Consider the following 27,848-nt stretch of genomic DNA (forward strand, 5'->3'; position numbering starts at 1 on the left):
AGGAGGACAGACTCATGTATTGTCATTGAAATACAACAGGATTTGATTTACGCAAACTCAGTGGTAAATACCGGTAAAACCCTGTATTTGGTAAACATATTAATTCTACAGACAGAAGACCAGTGAAACCGGAGGCTACATACGCTGTAACTGAGCAGCTCTCAGTTGCTTCTTCAGCCTCTCCACCTCGTTCTTTAAAAACCTGATGTGGCGCATCATGTTTTCTGGAGAGTCGATCTCCATGGAGATGTCTCTAGGTGATGGGGGAGCGGAGACCGGCTGGTCTAATTTCTCCTGCAGGATTCTTCATTAAAAAGAAAAATTCCAACAATGAGAAACAGTTTGCCTTTAAAAGACAAAACAACATTCTAGCTGAGGGTCGTTTTACTAGTAAGCTCCTATTAATCGCCAGAATTCACAGGGTGACTTAACTCCTCTGCGGTTCGTTTTACTTCAGCTTCTGGTCGTCCATCCCTGGTATGCAGGTCAAAGGGCAGAGCTGAAGGAGCCAATCACTGTTTTTTCTTTTAAATGACCACTAGCAATTAAGCATTACTGAAAAAATATTTCTAATATTTGCTTCTGTTTATTGTACCTGGCATATAGCAGGCACTCGGAACTATCTGCTGACTAAATGTCCAGCATGTTGGTTTGAGGGCATGGAGGTAACTAAAGGAATTTGCCTCTCTCAATGCCATCAGTTGAAATTTATGAACTATGAACGTGGAGGGGAGCATCACATAAAGAGACTCAGCTTACAAAATTCCTTCCTGAGACACCAATCCCAAGGGTGTGGCAAACCGGACTGAAGGCCCTTTACTTCTGGCCATAGCAAACGTAAAAAGATTTTTTAAAAAAAAATTATTGGGTTAATAACTGGTGGTGCCACCTTCTCTACTGATTATCAGTAGTTCAAACCACACAAAATGCTAATCTTCAACAGCTTCTGACCTGCAAAATGACAATTTCATACTGTCCAATGCAGTAATTCAGTACTCATATAAATAAAACCTCCGATTGCATTCTGCACAGGAAGACAGACTGGCAACAGATGTCTACGTCCCCGTTCATAAGTTGCTGGAGTTTTTAGTTTGGTTTTGTTTTTCACTTTTTTACCATTGAGTTTACTCAAGTGCAAACCGTGAATTACCTTCAAGCCTGCCCTTGTGGAGAAAACTAGTATGTTAAGTATTGTAATGGGCCCTACATTTACTATATTAAATAACTTGTCATAATTCAATTTATTAGGACCATTACCATAAATGCAAAATATAGCTGATTTCACATACAGCTTGAATATTTCCCCATAGATAAACCTCGAATTTTCACTTTTCTTAAAGCCTGTGGTATGACTATATTTTGCAAATCCTGAGATGAACTCAAAGTAATTTATAGATGTTCATCCAAACCAAATACTTATGGCAAACGGAGTGGTTAGCCAACAAAACATCCTGGTGAAGTCGTTAATGAGCACTTTCAAGAAACTCCCTTTCTACATCCATACACACACCCCGAACACAGCACTCCCTCCCACTCTTAAAGCCCTGCTCCACCCACCCCGATGTACACAGGACTGAAAAACAAGGGCCTGACAGTATCTTGCAGAGGGGTTCAAGAAATGTTTGCTGATGAATGACATTTCACATCCATGTACATGTATTTAATTCAAAGAATCCTAACCTTAAATATATCTAAGTATTTCTTTACAGTGTTTTAAAGCAAATAATAATTTTTCTATTAAAATCTCAGCTCTCCTAATGAAATACATTCCGGAGATGTGTAATAATAACAGTACACAGTACATATCCTAAGCACTTTAGAAGACAACTGGGGAAGCCAGATCAATAAGGTAAAAAGTCCAAATTGCAACCATCCTTCAGAACAATTTAAAGATGAACAATAGCATCTTGACTGATTTCATCATAGCCTTGTAATGCCAAATGAAAAGAAATTCTACGGGGACAGGAAGATAGAGAAGAATCAAGAGAGACCAATATGAGACTAGTTCAGAAGGCTTTCAACAAATTTTTCCTTTGGCAACTCAAAATGACCTGCATCAATCAAGGAATTAAATTGTCCCATTGCTATTCCTCAGCCACCTCCAGAACGGCACCCTGACACATACACCCGCTCCCCCATACTGAGCAGCAAGATTAAACAAACCGCTTTTCAGCTTCAAGTTTATCCATCCTTTTCCAGAGACGATTAACTAGTGCTTCTTGTTCTTGTTCCAAAGTATTTTCAAGGTCGATCTTCTCTCGTCTCAGCTAAAGGAAGGAAAAAAGTTTTACTGAGAATAGCAGGCCACTTAAAGTTTGTTAATTAGGTTTTTTTGATTGGACCATTAGGATCCCATTACTTGGAGAAAGCTGCAAAGAAATGGCCAATTTTCTGACAGAGACACATTAAGTGCATCTCGTTCTTAAATTTTATTTATTTTTTTGGTGAAGAAGATTGGCCCTGAGCTAACATCTGTGCCAACTTTCCTCTATTTTGTATGTGGGATGCCGCTATAGCATGGCTTGACGAGCAGTGTGTAGGTCTGCACCCAGGATCCAAACTCACAAACACCAGGCCACTGAAATGAAATGCACAAACTTAACTACTACACCACCGGGCCAGCTCCTAGTTCTCTCTTTTTTTTTTTTTTTTTGAGGACGATTAGCCCTGTGCTAACTACTGCCAATCCTCCTCTTTTTGCTGAGGAAGACTGGCCCTGAGCTAACATCCATGCCCATCTTCCTCTACTTTCTACATGGGACACCTACCACAGCACGGCTTTTGCCAAGTGGTGCCATGTCTGCACCTGGGATTTGAACCAGCGAACCCTGGGCCACCGAGAAGCAGAATGTGCCAACTTAACCGCTGCACCACCTGGCCAGCCCCCAGCCCCTAGTTCTTAAACTTTATAATAGAGAAAACTGAGACAGGTTCATTCTTTGATGTTAAAGCTTAATTGTTGTCTGTACGTGAATCACATTGTTTCGGCGTTTATTCAAGGCACATGGAAAGTCTTCCTTAAAGAGGGTTTGGGGGAGTTCTGTTTACTAGTCGTACCAGGACTTATCTGGGTTTGTGCCCCCCTAGTCCCCAGTAGTTCAACATTAAACCAGAAAGCTTATGTTACCACTTATATAAATAACTCAAACACCTGAAGACAATTCCACATACCAGTTAATGGATGCACACAAATATGTCCTAAAATATAAAAACATGCATGAAAATGATAATACCCAATTCACCATACTGGTTGCCTCTGGGGAGGTAGGGAAGAAGGGAAATTTGATTTCGGGGAAGGTATGCAGTTGCAGAGGGAATCCCAAATTGCATTCTATTTCATAAAAAGCAAAAATTCATTTAATCAATCAATATTGAGCAATTTGCAATAAACGCTAAGAACAATGGCAGATACTAGATAATAGGGATGTAGCAGGGAACCAAGGAATCAGAAATTTCTGCCCTCGTGGAACTTACATTTTAGTGGGGTCAAGAGAGTAAATGAAATAAGTAAATTATATGCTTTGGTAGAAGGTGAAAGAGACATGAAGAAAGAGGGCTGGCAAGAAGGACATAAAGTGCACTGATAATCAGATTTCATAGCAATGTGCAGAGGGAATGTGTTATATTACTCCTTCTACTTGCCTACACGCTTGAGGTATGAAACAATTTTATCAGGATTTTATTTTTAAAAGAGAGAGGGGCTGTTACTGCCCCTATGCTGTTTCTTCAACTGATATCAATTCACCTTTTAAAAAATCATTGAGTCAACAAATTATTTTTGATTTGCACAACTGCAAAGACATCAAAGCGGCAGATATTACTTTCCTTAGCAGGTCAGAGGCATGCTCCTCGTTGATCAAAGATCCTTGTGCATACAGTAAAGTGAGCCCAACATCATGTATGAAACGCAGTCTTATAAAGCAACCAAAGCAGACCTTAGTCAACAAGTGAATGAGCCAAAATCACAGTCAACTCAAAATACAGCTTCAAAATATTTTCGGCGGGGAGGGGCTATGGGCAGGTGCCATGCGGAGGAGAATCAGAATGAGTCAAAAGCCTTTTGTGCTATGAAGTTGGGAGCAGGCTAATGTTTAGCAGAATGCTAAACAGCTGCTACCTGCAGCAATGAGGAGAAATGCCAGAATACCCCTTAGAACTCCTACTATTTTCTGATTCTCTGTGCTGACCACGTTTTTGGCCAAGCTTTGAAGTACCATTCACAGCCATTTTTTTAAGAAACAAACTTCCAAGGCATTTACCCTTTCAGGACCCTGTTCCCATGTTTAACTAAAAGAGGGTTAACTAATAGGGAGTACTTGTCAGCCAAGAAAAAATTAAAGTGAGGCATCATTTTCTAATAGAGATGCCTAGTAGAGAAACTTATGCCCAGTTACGTTTAATTTTAGAGTAATTATGCATAATGCTAATCAGTGACTCTGAAAAGCAAAATCAAGACAAAGCCGTCCTTACCCAGGTTTAAGTTGCTGGGCGTGTGGCTTTGAGCAGGTACTCACCTGCCCTGAGCTGCAACGCCCTCATCTGTGAGATGAGAAGGCTGGCCTCGACGACTTCTGAGATCCCTTCCCAGGCCACCCATTCTATCATTCTCTTTCAGTCTCAAGATGTCAGCAGTCTTCAGGCTGAGCTAGTTTAGAGCAAGAGAAATTATCTAAATCCATCCTTTCATTTTACAGCTGAGCAAACCCTTACCCTGGGAGATGCTGTGACCCAGGCCAAGCAGCAAGGCCAGGATAGGAATGGATATCCGTCGCCATGGTGGCCAAAAGAGCTGGGTCCTGTCCAACCGGCAAGGACAGAGGATCTTGAGGAGAAAGTAGGATTGGGGTAAATGACGCTGTGTTTGTGAGCCTGTCCCTTTGCCAAGAACTCTTGGGAGTAGCAGAGTAGAGGGTAGCTTAGTGAGTCTGAGAGTATGCAGATCCAGACAAGAGAACAGGAAACACAGGGGTTGAAAACTTCCATGAATCTCAGTTCCTTCTTGGCACCTGCTGGTAGAGCTACCAGCTATCAATTTACTGCCCACTTCAGTGAACCAAGGCTTCCCGGGGTGAAACTGGGGTTTGCCGTACCAACCTGCTCTACTAATTTATTTCTAAGAAGCAGACAACACAAGAGACCCAGCTCAGCAGCTTAGATTTGGATGTTTCATTACATAGGCTGGCAGTGCTAGAGGAGTCCATGTATCTTCAGCCTTAGAAAGAGCAGGGTTTCCTGTCTGGTTTTTTCAGTTGTAAAAATCTCAACTTTTCAGCATCACTGGGGAGCTCTCACTAACGTTAAAGGGCAGAGAAGTTGGAGGAAATCTTATTACGATTATGATTACGATTAATTATGATGAATTCTCCCTTAAGTTCTTTATCAGAGTTGCCCCTCCACCTCCTGCCCACCTAATTCTACAACCTGTATATTTAGAGCCAAAGCGTAGGTACGAGTTCTTCCAATTCAGACAGAAGTAGATTTTCAGTGCTTGCACCATCCTGATATCGAACAATCCTCAAATCTGACAGTATGTTAAGTTTACAGGGTAGTAAGTCAGAAATTCTTGCTTGAATGGAAACAGCCCAGTAATGCATGGCTCTCATTATGCTGGTCTCTATCTGTAATACTCTCCCCCTACCTCCCTCTTAATAGTATCTGATCCCTTTTTTTACTCAGTGTTCATGCAAGAGGCACCCACTCATCTATTGCTGAACATCAAATTCTCAGGCTAACGCAAGCTCCCGACTGCTTATCCTGCAAGCACCCAGCACCAACGGATACAGCCAATTTGTAGAATTCACGTGAAAGGCTGCTCTGTAATCAAGTCAGTTCAATGGACTACCAAATTCTTTACTTCTCTTCAGTAGCTCTCCTTCTCATTGCAGGTTAATTAACATCAGACCAAGAGTGCTTATTATGTTCCCAAAATAAAGAACTTCCTCAATGGATAAACTTAGTGTATAAAAATATAACTGGCTCATTTGAATTCACAACCCGTCCTAGCTGTGTTTCACAGTCGGCAGGTACTGACCACCACCAAAAAAGCAGAGAAGGTAGGAGGCAGCAGAGAAATGGCTCCCACCACTACCACATTTCTTTCTCACTGTAGCATTTTCCCTTTTAAGGAGAACTGTGATGCTGGGGTGGAGGTAGAGGTGGGAGAAAGGAATGCTCGGCAAAAAAGCCTGATGAGAACTTTAGCCTAACCATTGTGCTCAACTAGAGAATTCTGAAAGGTTTTAGTGGATCTTTTCAATCTACTTGGAAAAGCTTTAGTCTAAGCATCAGATTATCATATGGGAAAATATATTTTGAACCTCAAACATCTGACTTTAAAAAGTAAATTTTGGGGAGCCAGCTGGGTGGCGTAGTGGTGAAGTTTGTGTGCTTCGCTTTGTCTGCCTGGGCCTCAAGGGTTCAGATCCCAGGTGCAGACCTACACACACCGCTCATCAAGCCATGCTGTAGTGGCTTCCCACATACAAAATAGAGGAAGATGGGCACAGACGTTAGCTCAGTGACAATCGTCCTCCAGCTAAAAAGAGGAAGACTGGCAACAGATGTTAGCTTAGGGCCAATCTTCCTCACCAAAAAGAAAGAAATAAGTTTTGGAAGGCAGCCCATTTCAACTAATCCAAGATAATAAAGAGAGAAACGCCCATGAAATAAAGCCTGTCCACAGACACAAAGTTTGTTACGACATATAGTAAAAAGCACTTAGAATGATGATGATATAAGGGGTGTACCTGATGTTTAAAAAAAGAAATAGCAGAGTACTCTAAGATCTACATTAACCAAACTCCTAGTGGCTAGATTTTTTTTTCTAAAGAGAAACAGGCAAATCCTAAAAAAAAAGGGGGTGCTAGGGATTAATATAACAATCTCCCAAAACCTTCCAAGTTAGGTAGTATCTGAAGGCCATTAACAGTTCAGCCCAATTTCCTATCAATTTATTACATAATCCTATAGATGTTCAAACTGGTGACCCTAGAGGTACATCAGAATCATCTGGGAAAATAAAAAGTATAATATTCAGAAAAATGACAATCAAAGTCAGAAAAATGAACACAGTTTTTGCAATGGACTGAAAGTTCGTCTCCCTTCCAAAGTTCACCTTGGCTGAAGCCTAAATCCCCAGTGTGATGGTATTTGGAGGGGGCGCCTTTGGGAAGTAATTAGATCCAATGGATGTCATGAGGGCGGGACCCCTATGATGGGATTCGTGTCCTTTCTAAGAGTCATGAGGGACCTTGCAGCTTGCTGCTCTCTGCTCTCCGCCATATGAGGAGACCAAGAAGTCAACAGTCTGCAACTCACAGGAGGGCACTCACTCAGAACTTCCTCAAGCTGGCAGCCTCATCTTGGACTTCCAGCCTCCAGACTTATGAGAAACAAATTTCTGCTGTTTATAAGCCAGTCTATGCTATTTGCAATATGCTATTTATAGTAGCCCAAATGTGCCTAGACAGTTTTGTTTCCACCGCAAGAGTAGAGACAATAAAAGATCTTACCTCATTCCATCCTACTTTGCCAATACATCTGAGCTAATCCAGGTTTCACATATACATAGAAAGAAGTGACTAATAGGATTCATGAGGGGGCTATTAAAATATATCACGTGCAAGTGACATGAAAAGAGCTGAGAAAAATGCACAATACTCCTTGTTCCATGGCAAAGCCTTCACAAATCAAAGCAGCAGAGACAAGTAAAGTAAAACTTAAACACTGACTCTCTTGGTGTCTGTTCAGAAAATTGGAATTTTGCTCAGCCCTGGCAATTCTCCTCCTAGACTGGAAGACATCCGACCCTTGCCTTCTGGAAGAAAAAAATTTTAAAGAAATCAAGCAGCCAATTTGTGTTACAAATGAGTTAAGACAGGTGTTCATAGACCACAGAGCCCCCAAGGTACTCATTTGATTAATCAAGCTGCAGCTGGTTTCAGAATTAAAAACAAGTTCTAGGTCATCACCCTGGCTCGTGCAATGCTGAACACAGAAAGAGCCAACGGAAGTACGTCAGGGAAGAGCAAGACCCGGCAGTGCAGCAGTTAAGTTCGCGCAGTCCGCTTCAGCGGCCTGGAGTTCACCAGTTCGGATCCCAGCTTATCAAGCCATGCTGTGGCAGGCTTCCCACATACAAAATGGAGGAAGATGGGCACAGATGTTCGCTCAGGGCCAGTCTTCCTCAGCAAAAAGAGGAGGATTGGCAGCAGATGTTAGCTCAGGGCTAATCTTCCTCCAAAAAAAAATAAAATAAATAATATACAGGGCTGTCCTTTGGGTGAAAGTAATACTGGTGAAAATTTATCTTCCTTACTGTTCCTGCCCCTATCCAATTTTTTAATAAACATTTTCCTTTTTTCTTTTTTTTAAAGATTGGCACCTGAGCTAACAACTGTTGCCAATCTTTTTTTTTCCTGCTTCTTCTCCCCAAAACCCTCCAGTACACAGTTGTATATTTTAGTTGTGGGTCCTTCTAGTTGTGGCATAACATTTACTATTTTTATAACAGAAAAAATTTAAAGACACCTAATGCTAAAAATTGACAATTTTCTAATATAACTTAATGGTTCATCCATTAATTTATGGTGTTAATTTATGAATATAAAATACAGAATGAGCCAATAAACTCTCAGAGGATAAATGACAGTCAAGGCTTAGCTATCCGGAAGATTCAGAATTTTCCAGATAGCCCAGGGTTAACCTTCTTTACCAATGCTTACGACTTTTTTCATCTCAAAAATCGGGTTCCTATTTGTTCTTTGAAATGGACATAACTTCAGGACAATATTAATATTCCATTAATATTAATACGTGAAAATGACACTATTTCATAGTTTACCAGCTCAATAAATTTTCTTTTGTTCAATGATGTTGAGAAATGAAGGCCTTTCATGAAATAGACACACATATAATTACTCAGATTTATACAGTTTCTGCACTTAAGTTTCCATCACTTTGACATCAGCACAGTATTATACAAATTTGTGTACTGGGTTCATAATTCTAGGGGACTCATTTATCAAATAATTACCATTAATGGAAAGCAGGTTTCGAGGTACTGAGTGTGTATTCTTTTGCTCCATGAAGAGTACATGGAAGAAGTCCTTGGGAAAGAACTCATATCATAGTGTATGTTGCAAATATGCTATCCCAGTCTATAACCTAAAATAAGCTTCTTTAAGAAAATAACATTACGGATACTTCTCTTGATGTACTTTAACCAAAACGGAAGTTTCCTTAATAAAAGAAATAATTTCTTTCTAGTCATTACCACATCCATCCACTTCCTTACATAGAGATTTTGGATTTACTGAGCCATTCATTCATTTGCCATGTACATTCCAGGAGAACACCTTTTCTAAGTCATCAACCAAATTCTCGTTCTGGTGATAAACAAACAGACTCTGTGCATTTCAAAATTACAAGCAACTGGAAAGTCTCGGTACAGTATCTCTGGATTTTATTGCCTTTACTGTACACCAATATCCTTCAATTTAACAGGCAAACTCTTTACCCCCCAGTGCATGATCAGAAACGTGCACTGTTGGATCATGATGAGGTATCTCCTTCTTTACATAGGAAACACATTTTGAATTTTTTCCCTGCTATCATGTAACATCATCTGTACAAACTGATCCACATGTGTTATCTGATGCTTCAAAATAAAGTCTGACAAGACGGAACACAGTGAGTTTTTGTACTTAATTGAAATGGGGTCTAGGGAAGGAGTTCTGGGGGATTTCTTTTTTTCTTTTTCATATCCTGCAGACTTATGTGTGTCCCTGACAGAGCTCAGTTACTTTCACAGGTCGGAGTTGGGACCTCTCCGTTGGCTTCATGACATCCTGACAGCTCCTGAATTACAAAACAGATCAACTGAAAAAAGAGCCTGCTGAGGCTTCTTTGGGGTAACGCATATGGTCCCTAGTGTGACTACTTCCAAGGCACAAAATCCCATTTATTTTTTAGTTAGGCTCTGAGACCTTTACTTACCTTTCCCCAATAAGCAGTAGGTAGGATGCTTGTCCCCAAGCTTCTCAAGGGACCCAAACATCCACAAGGATTTGCTACAATCAAATTCCTACTCAAGCCGACTTCACGGTTTACTATGATTATGTCTGGCTGTGCCCCAAGCAGCTTGTCTAAATGTGAAGACGTAAGTTATGATGTTTTACAAAAAAAATTTTAAAGCAAGGCAGCAAATTATAATATACTATTGTTAAAAAACAAAAGAAGGGCCAGTCCAGTGCTGCGGCAGTTAAGTTCACATGTTCTACTTCAGCGGCCTGGGGTTCGCCAGTTCGGATCCTGGGTGCGGACCCACACACCTCATATCAAGCCATGCTGTGGTAGGCATCCCACATATAAAATAGAGGAAGATGGGCACGGATGTTAGCTCAGGGCCAGTCTCCTCAGCAAAAAGAGGAGGATTGGCAGCAGATGTTAGCTCAGGGCTAATCTTCCTCAAAAAAAAGAGGAAGGAAGGGTTAGATGAAGAAAAAATATGAATAGTAGTTGTTATGGTTAAGCATTTAGTCCACCTGCTTATGGCTGCTGTTTTCTTCCTTCCCATAGAGATAATCTTCTGAGCCAAGTGCACAGGAGGTTCTCATATCTGCTGAATTGAACTTCACTTAATAAAGAAGTTAATGTGTCCCTTTTAATGCTAGTTTTCCTTCTCCAAAGAAGTAAGGAAAATCAGTCCTCGTTGGCAGAAAACATTCAGATCAAGAGATCTTGACACTCAGAGAATATTCCAAATTCTGTATGTTTTTACCATCACCTAAGAAATGTGAATAACAAATAAGAGACTAACAGTGACTACATTTGAACAAAAATCTTCAAGTAAGGGTTTATAGGCAGCACCAACCGCTGTTTGTTAACAAGAGCCCCTAAGAGCACTAAAGCCACGTTGACTAGACTAATTCGGTTTATTAGACTAATACTAATTACTAGTGCTGCAAAGACCTCACAATTTTACATTATTCTGAACGTGCTTTTTTACAGCTGCTTATAAAGTTGATATCAGCTCAACACAAGGTTGACATAAGGTACGCCATATTGTAGAAAAGAAACCACATTGTAACTTTGAATGACCTCTGATTAAGTAACCCAGACATGCTCTGTAGATTTTAGGGCCACTCCTAGCTGCTGTAAGTTGATAGCTTTGTTCTTTTGAGTTCCCTAGGAATGTGATGAGCCCAGACAGAGAGCCTATGCTGGCAGCCATCATCAATGACAACTGAAAGATCAGGATATAGGGCGTTGCTCCGGTTGCTGATGCATATCCAATAAAACAAAAGACTATCAGGAACTGGGACCAGATGTCTGTCCCCACCCAGAGACCAGCCCCTATATAACTGTCCTGTAGTTTTTGTTCTGTAAGATGGTTCTTTCAGACATTAGTCAGCCATCTTCCCCCGTGCTAGTAAGCTATAACAAAATGGGCTTTCTCTCCTACCACTTTGCCCCTTGATGACTGGCATGTTTTGCCGTGGGCAGACGACCCCACCCTGGATAGTAACAAAGTGTCTTTTGGAGTTAAGCATTAGAAATGCTAAATAAATGCCAAAAGGGTAACTAAAATAAATGATTAAGAACTCATTAGCTGACTTGAGAAATTTTCTCATTGACTTGAGAAAATCCTCTTGATCTCTCTCTGGGTTTCTATTTCTGAAGAAGCAGTGTGAGCAGGTTGGGCCACCTACAGGCCAAACTGGTCTATCATCAAGCAGCAAGTCGCACCAAGCCCTACCCTCTCTACAGCAAGTTCTGGAAGGAGAGGAAATGAGAAGAGGGGGCTGTTGTCCGAAATCCCGGGAGCTAGATGTCATGCCTCTGCCCCTGGATTTCCTCATGGTTTCCCCACTGCCTCACGTTCCCACTAGGGTCTGGGGACAAAGGTAGTCTTCCCCACAACACAGCCTTTTAGCTCTAAAATGCCACGAATTCACATACTGTAAAACACCAACAGACCCATTTATAGCGCAGAGACCTTGATGATCAAGCTGTTACCATTTCCTATTTAAAGAATGAAAGGATCCCAGATTCTGGGTCTAAGAGAAGAATGAATGTTATGTGACAAATTAAAGTGTCCATGCTGAAGTCCCGACCCTTGGTGACGTAATCTTAGAGTGAGGACCTCGGGCACGTGAGTTAATTGGGGCCCACTGTCAAAGGAGCTTCAGTGTCAAACCCAGGTAAGTTCTACTTTACAGAGAATAGGCAGATGCCTTCTTAAAAACCTTTATACCCCAAGCTACACCTTCAAAACAAACATGTTAGGGCCAATACAAATCCCTGGCAGAAGGCCTTCCAACATCTCTTCTGCAGGTTCAATCTGTTAGGTTCAAAATATGGACTATTTTTAACTTAATAGCAGCAGCTACCTCATGTTGAGTACTTATGTAGGAGGCATTGTGCGAATCACCTTATACTCTCTCCCATTCGCTGTACCTAATGTAAGTTTGCTATTATTATCATTTTACAGATAAGGCAACTGAGGCTCAAAAGTGAACTGGTTGGGACAACTGGATAGCCACATGCGAAAGAATGAATTTAGACCTCTATCTCACACTAGATACACAAAATTGGCTCAAAATGGATCAAAGACCTAAATGTAAGAGCCAAAGCATAAAACTCTTAGATGAAAACGCGTAAATTTTCATGACCTTAGATTTGGCAATGAATTCTAAGATATGACACCAAAGTATAAGCAACAAAAGAAAAAAATAAATTGGTCTTCACCAGAATTAAAAACATCTATGCTTCAAAGGACACTATCAAGAAAGTGAAAAGAACACCCACAGAATAGGAGAAAATACTCGCAAAGGATATATCTGATAAAGTACTTGTATCTAGACTATATAAGGAACTCTTACAATTCAATAAAGAAGACCTTGAACAGACATTCTCCAAAGAAGATATATAAGTGGCCAATAAGCACCTGAAAGATGCTTGACATCTTTAGCCATCAAGGAAATATAAGCGACAATGACACACGACTTCACATCCACCAGGATGGCTATGATCAATATGGTGCAGCCACTTTGGAAAACAGTGTGGCATTTCCTCCAAAAGGTAAACAGAGTTAGCATGTGACTCAGCAATGCCACTCCTAGGTATATGCCCAAGGAAAACTAAAACACATGTCTGCACAAAAAAACCGTACATAAATGTTCATAGCAGCATTATTCATAATAACCAAAAGGCTGAAACAACCAAAATGTCCAACAAATGAGGAGTGGATAAACAAAATGGCATATCCAGACAACAGATTATTATTTGGCCAGGAACAGGAACGAGGTACTGATACATGCTACAATATGGATAAAAAGATTATGCTAAGTGAAAGAAGCCAGTCACAACAGACCACATACTATGTGATTCCGTTTATATGAAGTGTCCAGAGTGGGCATAAATACAGAGACAGAAAGTAGAGTAGCAGTTGCTTAAAGGGACCAGGGGATTGAGTGCTAGCCGAAGGGTACAGTTTCTTTTTGAGGTGACGAAAATGTTCTAAAGTTGATTGTGGTCATAGTTACACAACTCTGAATACACTAAAAACCGCTGAAACGTACGTTTTAAATGGGTGATTTATATGGTATGTGAATTATATTTCAATAGAGCTGCTACCAAAAAAAAAGTGAACTAAGATATTAAGCAGAGGAAACAGGTTCACATCTGCTTCCTTCCAAGTCTTGTGCCCAGGCCCGAACACTTCACTCGTATTCCGTCTTCCGAGATACGATCACTCTCCAGTCACTTGTCCAAATCCGCACAAACTCTTCCAACAAAGCAGTAGTAGCGCACAAAACACAAAGATAACTGCCTTCAAATAGCTTATAGTTTAAAAAATATGTTTACTGTCAGACAGGAGAGTAAAGGGAGGTACTACATCTATATCATCATAGTGCAGACTATAGTACCTGCCTTTACTCTTCTCATAATAAGCTACAGTACAGGATACATCATATAGATGATGACATACAGTATACAACACAGATGATAATCCCAAGAGATGACCACAAGAGACAATCAGATCACACCCACGAAAACACAGAAGAGATTTCTATCTACTGGAGGAAGAAAGCAAACATTCCCCCCTAAACACTGACTAAAATTATTTGTAGCTAAACAAAATAGAGAGTAAAACCACCAGCATTTAATCATCCTGGACATACCCAAAACAAAGGTGGGGGGGGGGTGGTTTATGATGATGTTAAGTTTCTTCACCGCAATTAAAATAGGGACTTGATATTGGATCTGAGGTTTATTGCTAGTATAGGGCTTTGCAATGGACATATTCCACTGCGGGAATCCAATTTCTTTCCTGTTGAGGTCTGAAATAAGCCTAGAAGTGCAATAAGCCATTAAGTTGGAGAAAATGTATGTCTTGGACCTCACTTTAAAGGGTTCAGTTATTAATGTCTCCAGAGTCTTAAATTCAGACAGTGCAGCAATCCATCCTCTCTCCAGGGACAGTACGATCAGACTGCCCTTCTCTTTCTGACGCTAGGCCACTACCACCACCTTGTGGCTACAGCTAAACCCTGGGGGTCAGCCCCAGTCACAAAGCCTCCTTAGGAGCCGGTGAACAAATACAAGACAGAGACTGCTAAATTATTGACTGTCATCATCGCGAAGGCAAGTGAAGTTCTCACAATACCAACCACTGTGAGAATTTCACTTGGTCACTTGGTTAACTCTTGATTAACAAGTACCAACAGCAAGTACTTGGTGTGTCAGGACTTAAGCAAGAATCTTCAAAGCTTTAACTTGAACAGAACTGGCTATTGCCTATCCTGGGAATTAAACAGGTGAACTTCAGAACAAAATGTTTTTAAACTGGGGGGGGCGGTAGGGGATTCTTCTAAATTTAGATGAGGCACCTGAACTCTGAAGATGAAGGGTAAGAAGAGATTACTCGGATACTTATAAAAGAGCCAACCCTTGGAAATAGAATCTTCTTTTTCTTTCACTTGGAAGAGATGGAGAAAATTTTGTAGGGCCATTATTCATAGTCTTGGCAAATCCAGTGACATTCTTCCCTTTGATATATGTAGATACAAGAATAACACAAAAAACAAATCAGTTAGATTAGCTTAAAACAAACCCTGATTTCCTCTCAAACCTCACATTCCCATCACTGTTTCCTTCTCAGGTACAATGATGAAACTAGAGCAGTCCGGAGGGTGAGTTAGGAACCCGTCACTATGGACTAGGGCACAAAGAAAGATCCTAAAGTTGGCATAAATCAAACAACTTTGCACGAAAGGCTTAGCCAAATCATCAAAATAGCAATCAAGATCCAAAGTACAAAGAGTTGGAAGATATTAATCAATGTATTGAATTTTACATGGAAACCAGATAAAAGTGCACTACGATCAGCTCAGCCTCTTAACTTATCTTAGGGATAATAAAATTGCAGGACACTAGAATGAGAAAAAAGCATCTGGAAGTATCTAGGCCAGGGATAACAGGTACTTTTCTCTTGACACACCAACTTGGATGGACTGATAATAGCTGTTCACAGTCCTCTGTGTCAGAGGAGTATAAGGACCAGTCTGCACTCCCAAAGCAAGGACTGATCAAATACCAATGTCTGCCAAGGGCAAGGGACAAGGGGATTGTGCCCTATTACTTTCCACCTTTTGTACCTTGTTAAGATTGCCATTCTTGATTTTAGTTTGTCCTTCACTTTCTACAAATGCAAAATTAGGCCCAGAAAAGTTAATGAAGTTAATTCAAGGTGATACAACCAGTCAGTGGATGAAACAGAATGCACAACCACGTCAAGACTCCATATCTGTGTCAACGAATTTAGTTGGGAGAAGATAAGGTACATATAAGGCTGCTAATAATTCAAAGAAAAGAAGTGCGAATTGTTTGTTCTGAAGAACCTTGAAAGAAAAGTTTTAGTTCCACAGCAACACCATCTCAGGAACTTTCACAGAAACTATCCTGTGGTTAAAAACATATTCTTCCCCCTTTGCAAAAGGAACCTAACATTTCCTGCCTATAAATCAGTACATTACAACATATCTCCTGAAACTTTATTAATTGTGGTTAAAAAAAGAGAAAGCGTGTGAGAGAGCAAGCAGGTGCTATGCACACTTGTCAATGCTTACTTCAGAAATGAAGTCTCCACTGTGGGAAAAAAAAAGCTGAAAAATATTTTTCACTTCTATTCCTCTGGCATCCTAAAGCCTGAAAGAACAGTTGATGACATGAGGGAAAAAAAATGCAGAGAGAGCGCTATAAATTCTTACCTGCTCTAATGTAAGCTGCTTAGAAATGGTATCGTTCTCCAGTTTTTTAATTTTCTTCATCAGTTTGTTCACCTGGAATTCCTGCTCCTGTTCGAGATGTTGTTCTAGTTCGGCTTTCTCATGCTGCAACTGGAAAACAAAAGAACCACAGATGTGGAGAAGAAGACACTCAAAAGCCATAGAAACAAGGGCTCCAAAAGCTGGTTACACTGAGTAAGAGACAGCATCACAAAAGTTACACTACTCATTCCTGCTCCTATACCCAAATGTACACCTAGTAACCAGTTCCTCAGTGGTTCCTCTAACTTATAACCTGAAATTATAGTGCAAATACATAGGCACTGGATCTTAGCCAGGAGGCCAAGAACTGAGAGGGCAAACACACATGAGCATCAAACTATGATTAAACACAGATTTCAATTTTAAAAAACATATATGTGGTTGCCTCTGTAGGGAGGAATTGGGAGACTAAGGAATGAGCAAAGGAAGGAAACTTACTTTTTAACATAAATATACCCTTCGGTACTTTTTAAGTTTTATACCATGGGCATAAAAAATAATAAATTAAAAAAGAAATTTCGTACTGACAGTTTTTACTAAATGAATTTGTTTACTCAGATTTACATTAATGTACGTAGAGAGGGGTAAGATGTTACAATCACAAAACATACTTGGTAAATTATTCCAAATGCTATTTTCCAATGTACTAGTAAGCATGCTTTGGCAAAAATCAGCACAATTAATTATCTTTCTATAATGAGATCATACATCTCATCTCCTTCCTAAAAACCAAGGAGGAAAGGTTCTGATTTATACAATTAAAAGATAAAGTTATGTTGCCATTGCAAGAGAAAACTTCTTAAAAATTTACTCCAATCTTCAAAACCATAAGAGAATAAAAGAAATCCAGTGGATACACAACAACCAGGGTTCCCATTAATAACTATGCATTATTTCCAACATTCTCAATTGGGGGGTTTTGTTGCTCCATAGTAGGGGTTGGAGGGAATGACAGCCACCTGGCCTGATATTTTCAGAACCAAGGAAAGATTAAGTAAAAGCTATTAAAAACAATTAAGCACATGGTTTTATTTTGGGGTCTAAGATGATACTGCTCCCTAGTTTTACCCTCAAAACCATTTCTTTGGGTAGACACTGTATACCATGTTCTTCATGTGTTAGGCAGGCATGATAACTCCCCTTTCATATGTGACAAAATAGGTTACTGGACCAACGTAACTGAGCTGGAAAGTGGCAGGGCTTGGGACCCATGCCGTGCTCTGAATCACAAACCAGTGTTCTCCAGCTGGATCCTGATCAAACCTAGGAGGGGGCAACTTCAAATTCCTCCACCCATAGTGCCTAATGCAGCCTTGACATTTGGAAAGCGAAATGATTAAACACAGAAAACAATAAGCCATGCATGCTCACCCAGGGATGCTCTGTCTCTCTGAAAACCCTGCATAGGATGTAATGGACAATGGAGAAGGCTCAGCTGGACCTGATGAACCTCAAAATGGCTACACCTAACCCACTCCACGTTTGATACAATTTCCACCACTCTCAAAGCACATACTTAGTAAAAAAAAAAAAAAAAAAAAAAGTTTAAAATCTGATACAGTCTTCTAATACTGGAAATGTTGACTGAACAGATGCTGTTTTTCCTCCAACTGTTTTTGATGTGCAACTCCAAAAAAAAGTTGATCAACCTTGCAGGGACCCAGAAAAAAGCAGATGTAAGGAGGTGCTTACACTGACAAATCTATTTTTAGCTAGCTCTTTAAAACTCAGGTTCTGCAAGACCAAGCAGTAATTAAAAGAACTAAGAGAAATGGACAGAGAACAAGAAGAGTTCCTAGCATTTCAGACACAAAAGACCCCAATGGGACAAATATTACTTATGAGGAAAAAACAGCAAAATATGGACATATTTATCTAACACTTTTATTCTATAAACATTTGCTGTATATCTTCCATTTGCAGGTACTGTGTTAATGGTGGGTGAAATCTATAGTTATTATCTTTGCCCTAAAATAGTTAATGAACAATAGACTTAAATGATATCGATTGGTTTTAGAAAAATAAACTTTAGTCTTAAAACTTGTAAGCTATTTGCATAAAGTTTTTTTTTTCAGTAGCTGTGTCTTCCGGCAATATGTTTTCAATTACTGCCATTTTTATTTGAAAGACCCTCCCCCTCCTTTTTTTAGCATTATGCTTCTGCCTTGAGGTAAATTAAAACAATAAAGGATGCAACCTAACAACGAAAAATCTCTTGCCCATCAAGGAACGTTTGTCACAGACTGCTAATCTGAGAAAAGGTAAGGTCTCATTGGCTTACAGGAAAATATTCCTATTTAGACAGATGGGTTAACATTGTCAATATCTGATGGGTTAACACTGTCGATATCTGATGAGGTTACTTCCTTTAAGAATACAGATTAAACTAGTAATGAAATCTATAAAAGCTCTCAATTTTAAGAGGCTTTTTCCTTTCAAGAGCTATGCCCTGAGGAAAATGTGATGGTAAAGTTGTCATTACCAGAACTCAAGGAAGGTCCCTGGGTTACACTAACCCATTGGAAAATATCAAGCCATTCTGAGATGTAACTCTGTTTGCCAAAGATTCACAATTTTCATCATCCCCCAAAGACAGAGCTGCTGCCTGCTTTGTTCAGGCATCTCTCAGGCGACACACAATTTAGGAGCTGGGAACGGAGTTTCTGAACAAAACACTAGAAATAGAAAATATGGTTCTTCCTTGGAACAAAGAAACCAGCATAAAAAGAGAAACACAAGAGAAATTCAGAAATCTCCCCAAAAAATCACGAGACGAGAGTTAAGATGACCAAGAGAAGGAGGCAGGACAGGGGAAGGGATCTCGAGAAACAACCAACCATAGAGTTGGCCTCATAACAGTTTGCCTGAGAAAAATTCAGAAATGTTTCTGTTTTAAACAGATACCATGTAAATTCAAGCCATGTGGCCCCAAAAGGGCTTGAACTAACACCCTGAATCTACCTGCCTATTTTAAAGCTGTAGCTCAAGACACCACAAACAAAAAGCCTAAAAGGAAGCCTGGGGCAGGCTGACCCAAGACTAGCTACCAGACATAAACTCCAGTTGCATCTCCGTCTGAGTGACATCTTCAACATGGGCATAAAATTCAAGGCATGGTTTTAAATTTCTAATCACAGGTCTTAATGCTGTACAAGCAATTTTAAATCTTCCAATAAGGTCAGAGATCCTGAACAAGAACAAAAAAAATTCAAACTAAGAAGTGAACAGTCAAGCAAATTCTATTAATGTGTTTGAAATAAACTCATGTGCATCTTAAATATACCTAAAGCAAAATACCTACATCGATTAAGTTTTTTTCAAAATTAGAATTTTCTGTAAATATACTTTTTATAAAGTCAATCTCAAAGGTTATAGAATAGCTTTATAACTGTTATTTGTGCAATATATTGTTAACATAAAAAAAAAAAACCCTGTAGAGCTAAAATCACATTATGTAACAGATGATTCACCAGCAGCACATTTTCAATGGAATTAGGGTTATACAAATAAAGGTTTGTTCTCTTAGGATTTAGCATGAAAAATATATTAACATAACTGAAAAAGCCATAAGCAATGATACAATTATAAACTTATAAAATTCTAAGTACTAAAACTTGAGCATTTTCTTATTGTACCCACTCATTATATATGGAGGCCCAAAGCAAAATTCCAGCCCATTAAAAAATACAAGTGCAGCATTAATTTCATCGAAAACAGGCTAGCCTTAAGCATCGTTCAATTACCAATAATTATTGTCTTTCTTATAATTCACAAAGGCTTTCTGGAATCACTTCAGTGAACCAGGCCTCTTAGACAAGAGATTCAAGAACTCTTCATTGAATAACTTTTTATGCTGGGCAGAATTCTCTCTAGCAGGTAGAGGCATTGGAAATCGTTCACCTGAGAGAACCACCATAGGTGCACATGTAGGTTGGCTGTTGAGCCAGTTCGCTCACCGAGCATGCAGCTGGTTTGCCAAATCCCAGGCTGGGTGAAGTGTGTTTACAAGTCTGGGCTTGCTGTCAATCCAGCCCATGCCAAGGGAGGCAAGCCTTCTGGCCACCAGCCCCAGGACCCAGCTTTCTCAACGCAACTTGAGAATAAACCCAAGATGCCCCCACCTCTGTTTTCACTAGTCAACACTAATATTTCTCTCTGTACTACATACAGTCTCGCAACCCAACATCCCTGGTCTATTGACAACTACCAAGGACTAGAGCTATCTGTATTGGACCAAGTAAAGGCTACCGGAGGACAATAACTTCATTAAGTCATTGGACTGTCAAAAGCAATTATCATGTTATTAACCTGAACTTTGAAAAAAAAGTTCAAAACTATCACTCAGAACATTGAGTTTCCCAAGACTGCTCGACTGAGCAGCCTGAGCACAAAGTCAGCCTTCCCACCTCAAACTTAGAACATCACGACTAAACGCCTCTTGGGCCCACACTTATTCCCACCTCCTTCCCCTCTTCTGTTACTGGTACCATTATTCTCAGCCAACACCTCATATCTCATCAGTTACCAAATGGCATAAGTCAGCCTCCATATCAGCTGTCAAACATACCCTCCTTCTATGCTCATGGCCCCAGTCTAGTGCAGGTCTTTTATTTCTCTTCACTGGGACACTGCCAAAGCTCCTAATGGATCTCCCTGGATCCACCGTAGGCCATCCTAGCAGACAAACCCTATTATTTCAACACCCTGCTCAAAACTCTTCAAGGGCTCCGTACTACCTGCAGATTAAGTCCAAACTCATCTGCATGATGTTGGTGCAAATCCACAATCCAGTCCTTATGCAAGCTTCCCATGCTTTCCTTATGCTATTTTCACACTTAGCCCAAGTAACAGTCTAAGTTTTGCAAACATAAATGCCTTCAGGGTTCAGGCTTCTAGCAAACAAAGAATGGATGGATCTAAGCACAGAGAATGGTAGCAATTGCAGTTAAAGGGAAAGTTGGTATCTTTTCCAAAAAAATTAAATTTTAAAAAATCAAACTCAACATGCTGAGTAAACACTTCTGGAGGCAACTCTGATCAGGGTCTTACAGACTGCAAGCCCTGCTGGTCACACTGGACCACTCTAACACAAGCTGCTGCACACTTCCTGCCCCCTACCCCTAGTCACACTGCGCCCCCCACCTAGAGCGCCTGAATCCCTCCCTCCAACTTACTGAAACTGGGGTAGGGCTGAGAAGACATCTTCCGCAGTGCCTTCCCACACAGCCTCAGCATGATGTATACTCCCCCTCCTCGAAGCTGTGATGAGCACACTGTGCTTCATGCACACTTTAATGTCTAGTTCATGGTGTTTTTCATTTCCTTTCTACTATTAGATACTTTTAAAAGCAGCTAACACTTCAAGGCACTTACTATGTACCGAGCACTTTATGGGCATCAATGCACTCAATCGCCATAACTCTATGGTAGATACTATTATGTGCATTTTACAATGGATTTAGCCACAGCTGAGAGAGGTAAGGTAACCTGCCCAAAGTCACAAAGCTGGCGAGGGGCAGACCCAGGGTTAAAACCTAGGTCTCTGGCCTCTAAGCCTTTGCCCTTATCCCTGATGGTGCTGCCACCCTCAAGCACCCAGGATATATTCTCAATCACCCTTACAGGACTTCAAGCTCTACAAAGAACAGTGAGCAGGACTTACCCAGTTCTACTCCAGAGCATCTAGAAAAGCCTTATCTAAGCAAAGACTGATTGGATAAATGATAATATCCTCACTTCCTAAGAACTGTTTCCCTCCTAGACGAAGCCTCAGGATGAGCAAAACAACTGGGCAAATATAAAGGATACCATTAGCGTATGTGTGTACACACATATATATAGTGCTCTCAGGTGACCTCACCCAATTAAGAAATATTAACATCACCAGCTCCCCCAAAGCCCCTTCATAATCATAGCCCCCCCATCTGCTAGAGGTAATCGCTCTCCTGATTCTTATGGTATTCACTTCCTTGCATCTTTTTCCTTAAAAAAAAATTTAGTCTATGTATTTATTTCTAAACATTAGTTTTGCTTGGTTTCGTATTCTTTTTTGTCTAGTTTCCTCTGCTAAATGACCTTGTGATCTCATTCACTTCTATTATTGAGTCTAATTGTGGTTTGTATTTTTATTACCTTATGATATCCCATTGGATGAGTATATCACCATTTATCCACTCCAGGGATGATGGGTATTTGGGTCATTTCTAGTTTTCCACTTGCCATAAAGAATATTCTTCTACACATCTAGCACATATGTGCACCCATTATGAAATATAGTCAGGAGTGGAACTGCTGGGTTATAGATAACGAATATTCCCAACTTCGTTAGGTAATGTCAAATTGTTTTCAAAATGGTTGAAACCCTTTCCATTCTCTGAGAGCAGTGCAGGAGAATTCTCTAGTAACATCTTGTGGTTTATTTCACCTTTCCTGATTACTACTGGGGTTGCATACTTTTTCATTTGCTTACTGGCCATCTGGCTAGCTGCTTATGTGAAGAGTCTATGAAAGTCTCTTGGCATTTTCCTTCTGGGTTGTCTGTTTTTCCTACAAATTTGCAGCTTTATGTTGGTTATATATGTCGCACATGTCTTCTCTCACTCTGTGGTCTGTCCTTGCATCCTCTTTCCATGATGTCCTATGATATGTCTTTGGTTCTACTCTCTAGGCATTAATTAATGACAACACTCCCAAATTTATATTCTAGCCCAGACTTCTCTGTTGAGAGAACCTCTGTCCAGCTGCTTATCTGTTATCTCCATTTGGACGTCTAGACATTTTAACTGAATTTTGACCGTCTCACTCCAAGTCTGCTCCACTTGCTGTCTTTTCCAACTTAAACGATGGTAACTCCATTCTTCCACCCATTGAAGCCAAAACCTCTAAGTCTTCCTTGACTCCGTCTTTTGTTCACGTCCACTTCTAATCCATCCTCAAATCCTATAAGATATTCCTTCAAAATTCATCCAGAACCCAGTGGTCACCATCTTCACTGCTACTATCCTAGAACAGTCCACCTCATCTCTTGGCGTGGATTATAGAACATCCTTCTAATAGATCTTCTTGCTCTCACCTTGGCCCCCACTCCATAATCTCTTCTCAACACAGCAATCAAAGCAATCAAAACAAGATCATTTCATTACCTTGCTCAAAACCCCCAGTGGCTCCCATCTCAGAGTGAAAGCCTAAGTCCTGACTGTGGCTCGAAAGGCTCTACACGATCTGCATGCTGGCCATCAAACCCCAGACCCACTGCCTTCCCAATCTCATCTCTTCCTCCTCTCCCCATAAGGCTCCACTGCAACCACACTGGCCTCTCTGCTGCTCCTCCAACATGGCAGGCACAAGCCCACCTCACGCCTTAGTACTTCCCTTTTCTCTCTGGCATCAATGCTCTTCTCTCAGAGATCCACATGGCTAGCTTTCTTTTCTCCAAGATGTGTTCTAATATCATCTCAATGATTAACTCATTTAATATTTCAACAGCCCCCATAACCTTTACATAGATCTATTTTGTTCTGTAGCACTTAATACCTTCTCACGGTTTATGAAGCTATCTTCTACATTTTCATACTTAACTGGTTGTTGCTGGTATACAGAAATACATTTTTTATGTGAAAAAACGCAATTCTAGTTATTTACTGTAAGTTTTTTAAGATTTTCCAATTATAAGACCATAAATAAGTGGCAATCTTAGTTCCCCTTTCTAATCCTTGTATATTTTCTCTCTTTTTTTTTTTTTTGCCTTTCTCTACTGGCTAGGAATCTACAACAATGCTGAACAGAAGAAAATACAGCAGACATCCTTTTCTTGTTATTGATTTTAAAGGGAAAGTTGTTAACTTGTCTAATAACGTCATGTTTGGGTAGGCTTTTGGTAGACACTTTTTGTCAGCTTTAAGTTCTCTCTTTTTCTTTCTTCTTCTTTTTTTTTGGTGAGGAAGATTTGCCCTGAGCTAACATCCATCACCAATCTTGCTCTTTTTTTGCTTGAGGAAGATTAGCCCTGAGCTAACGTCCGTGCCTATCTTCCTCTATTTTCTATGTGGCATGCCTCCACAGCATGAGTGATGAGTGGAGCAAGTTCCCACCTAGAATGTCAACCCGGACAACCAAAGTGGAGCATGTAGAACTTTAACCTCTCAGCCACAGGGCCAGCCCCTTAAGTTCTATTCTTGGTTCACTATGATTTAGTAATAAATTGTTACATTTTAACAAGTCCTTTTTCTCCATCTATTAATATGATCACGGTTTTTTCTTTTTATTCTGTGAATGTGGCAAATTACACATACTGATTTTCCATTGTTAAATTAACCTTGCGTAAATCCAACATGGTCATGAAGCATTATCCTTTTAATATATTTTTGGCTTCATTTTCCTTATAAAATTTTTGTTCACAATTGATATTTCACTATAATTTACCTTTCTAGTACTTAAGTTTGAGCATTAAGGTTATATTAGCCTTAAAATAAGCTGGGAAGCGTCTTTTTTTTTTTTTTTAAACTTTAGAGTTAATAGAAGATTAGAATTATTTCATCCTTAAATGTTTGCTACAACTCTTGGCGAAACCACTTGACCTGGAATTCTTTTTCTAGGAAGGCTGTTGATCACTGATTCAATTTCTCTAATGGTTAGAAAGCACAGGTTTTCTATTTCTTCCTCATTCGGTTGTAGAAAGTTAGAATTTGTCTACTTCATCTAAAATTTCAAATGCATTGCCATGTAGTTACTCATTTATCCTTTGCATGTCTGCAAGAAAAGCGGGGATATGCTTCAATTTCCTAACAAAGATTTCAAACTTGTCATTTATTTCTTTGACTGTAGTAAATATGGTTGCTTTGTAGTCTATGTCTGATAATTCCAATATCTAAAATATCTGTGAAGTCCCTTTCTATTCTTTTCTTTCTGCTGGTTTACATTCATGAAATCTCCTATCTCCATGTCCCTGGTTCTCTCATATGATGGACAACGTACTCGAAATTTTATTTGTAGGAGAAACTTGCGGCCTAGGTGAGTGATGGTATCTTCCTCCAGAAAATTCCATTTTCTTCTTCTAGGCACCATAAGTCTGGGTCCACCTTAATCCAAAACCAAAGCTTTATGTTCTCTGGTTCTCCCAGATGATGCAAAACTGGTTCATTCTTTTTTTTTTTTTTTAAAGATTTTATTTTTCTCCCCAAAGCTCCCCGGTACATAGTTGTATATTTCGTTGTGGGTCCTTCTAGTTGTGGCATGTGGGATGCTGCCTCAGCGTGGTCTGATGAGCAGTGCCATGTCCACGCCCAGGATTCGAACCAACGAAACACTGGGCCGCCTGCAGCGGAGTGCGCGAACTTAACCACTCAGCCACGGGGCCGGCCCCAAAACTGGTTCATTCTTATCCTGAGGGTGTAGCTCTTCATGATTCCAACTTAAAGTGGGGGTGACTTATCATTGTCCTCACCTTTGGCCAGCCCTGAGCTTTGACTTCTGGAACCCCAGCTCCACACAGCTACCAAAAACACAACTCAGTTTCTCAGCTGTTTCTTAAAATGAAGAGCAAATGCTCTCAGGACAAAAGCGGCCTTGGGTGCTGGGGTCTTCTCTCGATTCCCATCTTCCCCCTGAGCTCAGCCCAACAGTTCTTCACTGTCTTCTTTGTTCTTTAATGCTTTTAACAAAAATTTAAAAGGATTTTGTCTAGCTTTTACTTATGCTCAGTGAAGCTTGTCTAAATTATTGACTCTATCACTTTCTAGAGTGGAAGGCACATACAACTTTTACAAAGGAAAAAAATAGGTAAATCCTTCTAGAAAATTAATTATTTTTAAGATTTTATTTCCTTGTCAACATTCTCAACACCAAGGACTAGAGTCGAGCAGCCACTTCTGAGCAGACGACTCTAGAACAACATCAGGCATCCCTCCACTGAGAACACCTAAAGGGCTACGTTTGAGTTTACGAATTTCAATCTCATGCTGCTGCTGAAAGCATCACCACCTTTAAAGAAATCCCTGTTGTTAAGTTTGCGCGCTCCGCTGCGGCAGCCCAGGGTTCACCAGTTCAGATCCTGGGCGCAGACATGGCACCACTCGTCAAGCCATGCTGAGGCGGCATCTCACATGCCACAACTAGAGGGACCCACGAGTAAAATATACAACTATGGACCAGGGGGCTTTGGGGAGAAAAAGGAAAAATAAAATTTAAAAAAAAAAGAAAAAAAAAGAAATCTGGTTAGGAGAAAGGTTAAAGAAAGATGCTCCAAAAATAAAATTAAAAAGTCCTTTAGGCTCTGGAGTCAGCCTTCCCTGTTGAACATCCATCGTGCAAAAGCCAGCAGTTTCTTCTGAAGAATAGAGTGTTTCGCCCAAGAATTCATTCTAAGCTGAGTCATGATCGCAAATTAAAATGAAAAGCCTCATCTTTCTCATCTGGCTTATGAAGAAGAGGACAAAGGGAGGTGAAGTCACCAGCAGGACACACCTCTGCGTGTCAAGGGAACTACAGACTGGGCTGACTGTGCCCCGTTTGGAAAATGAAAAAGAACCCACCCGAGAAATGCAAACGTTGCAACATTTTTAACTGCAGTTTTAAAATCTTTTGAAAAGCATTTCCAGGGATGGCTAAAGTCCATCTACAGTGGAGCCAAGTATCCTTCGATAACCAAGATTCACCTTTTCAACTAGAAATAACAACGCTTACCCCTACTCTGGTGAATAAGCAACCTCTCACTCCAGCCTCATCTAATTATTTTTCATTTCATGTTCCTTCTACTTTTCTTTTCTCTCTACCTGCATTTTCCCACATTTTGTCAAAGACGTCAGAATGGGAAGGTTCTAGGCCCTTACATTTTTGGCAGTCTATGCTGGTACATCAAATCTAGCCATAATCAACACACATACACACACTTTGAAAGAAACTCAGAGACTTCTTAAGACTAAAGAACTGCGTCAAGTTTATTGTATTTTCTAATCATAATGCAAATTCTGTTGGAATGAGAGGTTTTTGGCATTCTACTAACAGGAAAATTCTGGCTCATAATTTGGTCCCTGGTGGTTGCAGCATCTAAAATGCATTAAAAACATCCCAGGAGCCGTTTGCAGATGTATCGTGAACACAATGTGTAAGCCTCTTGCTCCATAAAAAGAAACAAAGAACAGACAAAGCTGAGGTTTAGATAACTTGGAATGAAAAACAACATTAAAAAAAAAAAAAAATCCCTGCTCCAACTGTTTTGTAAACTATTAGGGGATAGCAAATTTTTCTGGCCAGCATTAAGAGCTCTGACAAACTAAGAGGCAAGAGGGCTACTGGTCTAGCCACTTTCATACAGAACATATTGCAAGGTCTCTTCTCCCCTGCCGTGGGGAGAAACAGGTTTTCATCTGAATGGATGTAGTGGCAGTCTTAGCCTAGTTGCCTTTAAAGTCAACCAAACAGAGCTTCATACATATTTATCACCCTGGCACGTGATTTTGCTGCCTGCACAGATGAAACGACTTCATGGCCATCCCAGCAACATGGAAAACTTTGGGT

General features: G+C 40.2%; 1 protein-coding gene across 1 annotated transcript in view; it reads right to left on the reverse strand.

Annotated features, from left to right (window-relative positions):
- CCDC6 (coiled-coil domain containing 6) overlaps positions 1 to 27,848 on the reverse strand; it is a 108,318-nt gene that overhangs the window by 18,636 nt on the left and 61,834 nt on the right. Inside the window, exons 3-5 of the mRNA XM_070562541.1 lie at positions 16,275 to 16,403; positions 2,164 to 2,267; positions 144 to 304 (exon numbers count right to left, since the gene is read on the reverse strand). Of these exons, the coding sequence (XP_070418642.1) occupies positions 144 to 304; positions 2,164 to 2,267; positions 16,275 to 16,403 (394 nt within the window). The remainder of the gene's footprint in view (positions 1 to 143; positions 305 to 2,163; positions 2,268 to 16,274; positions 16,404 to 27,848) is intronic.

This window comes from Equus przewalskii, chromosome 1 (assembly GCF_037783145.1).
Source record: "Equus przewalskii isolate Varuska chromosome 1, EquPr2, whole genome shotgun sequence".
NCBI lineage: Eukaryota > Metazoa > Chordata > Mammalia > Perissodactyla > Equidae > Equus > Equus przewalskii.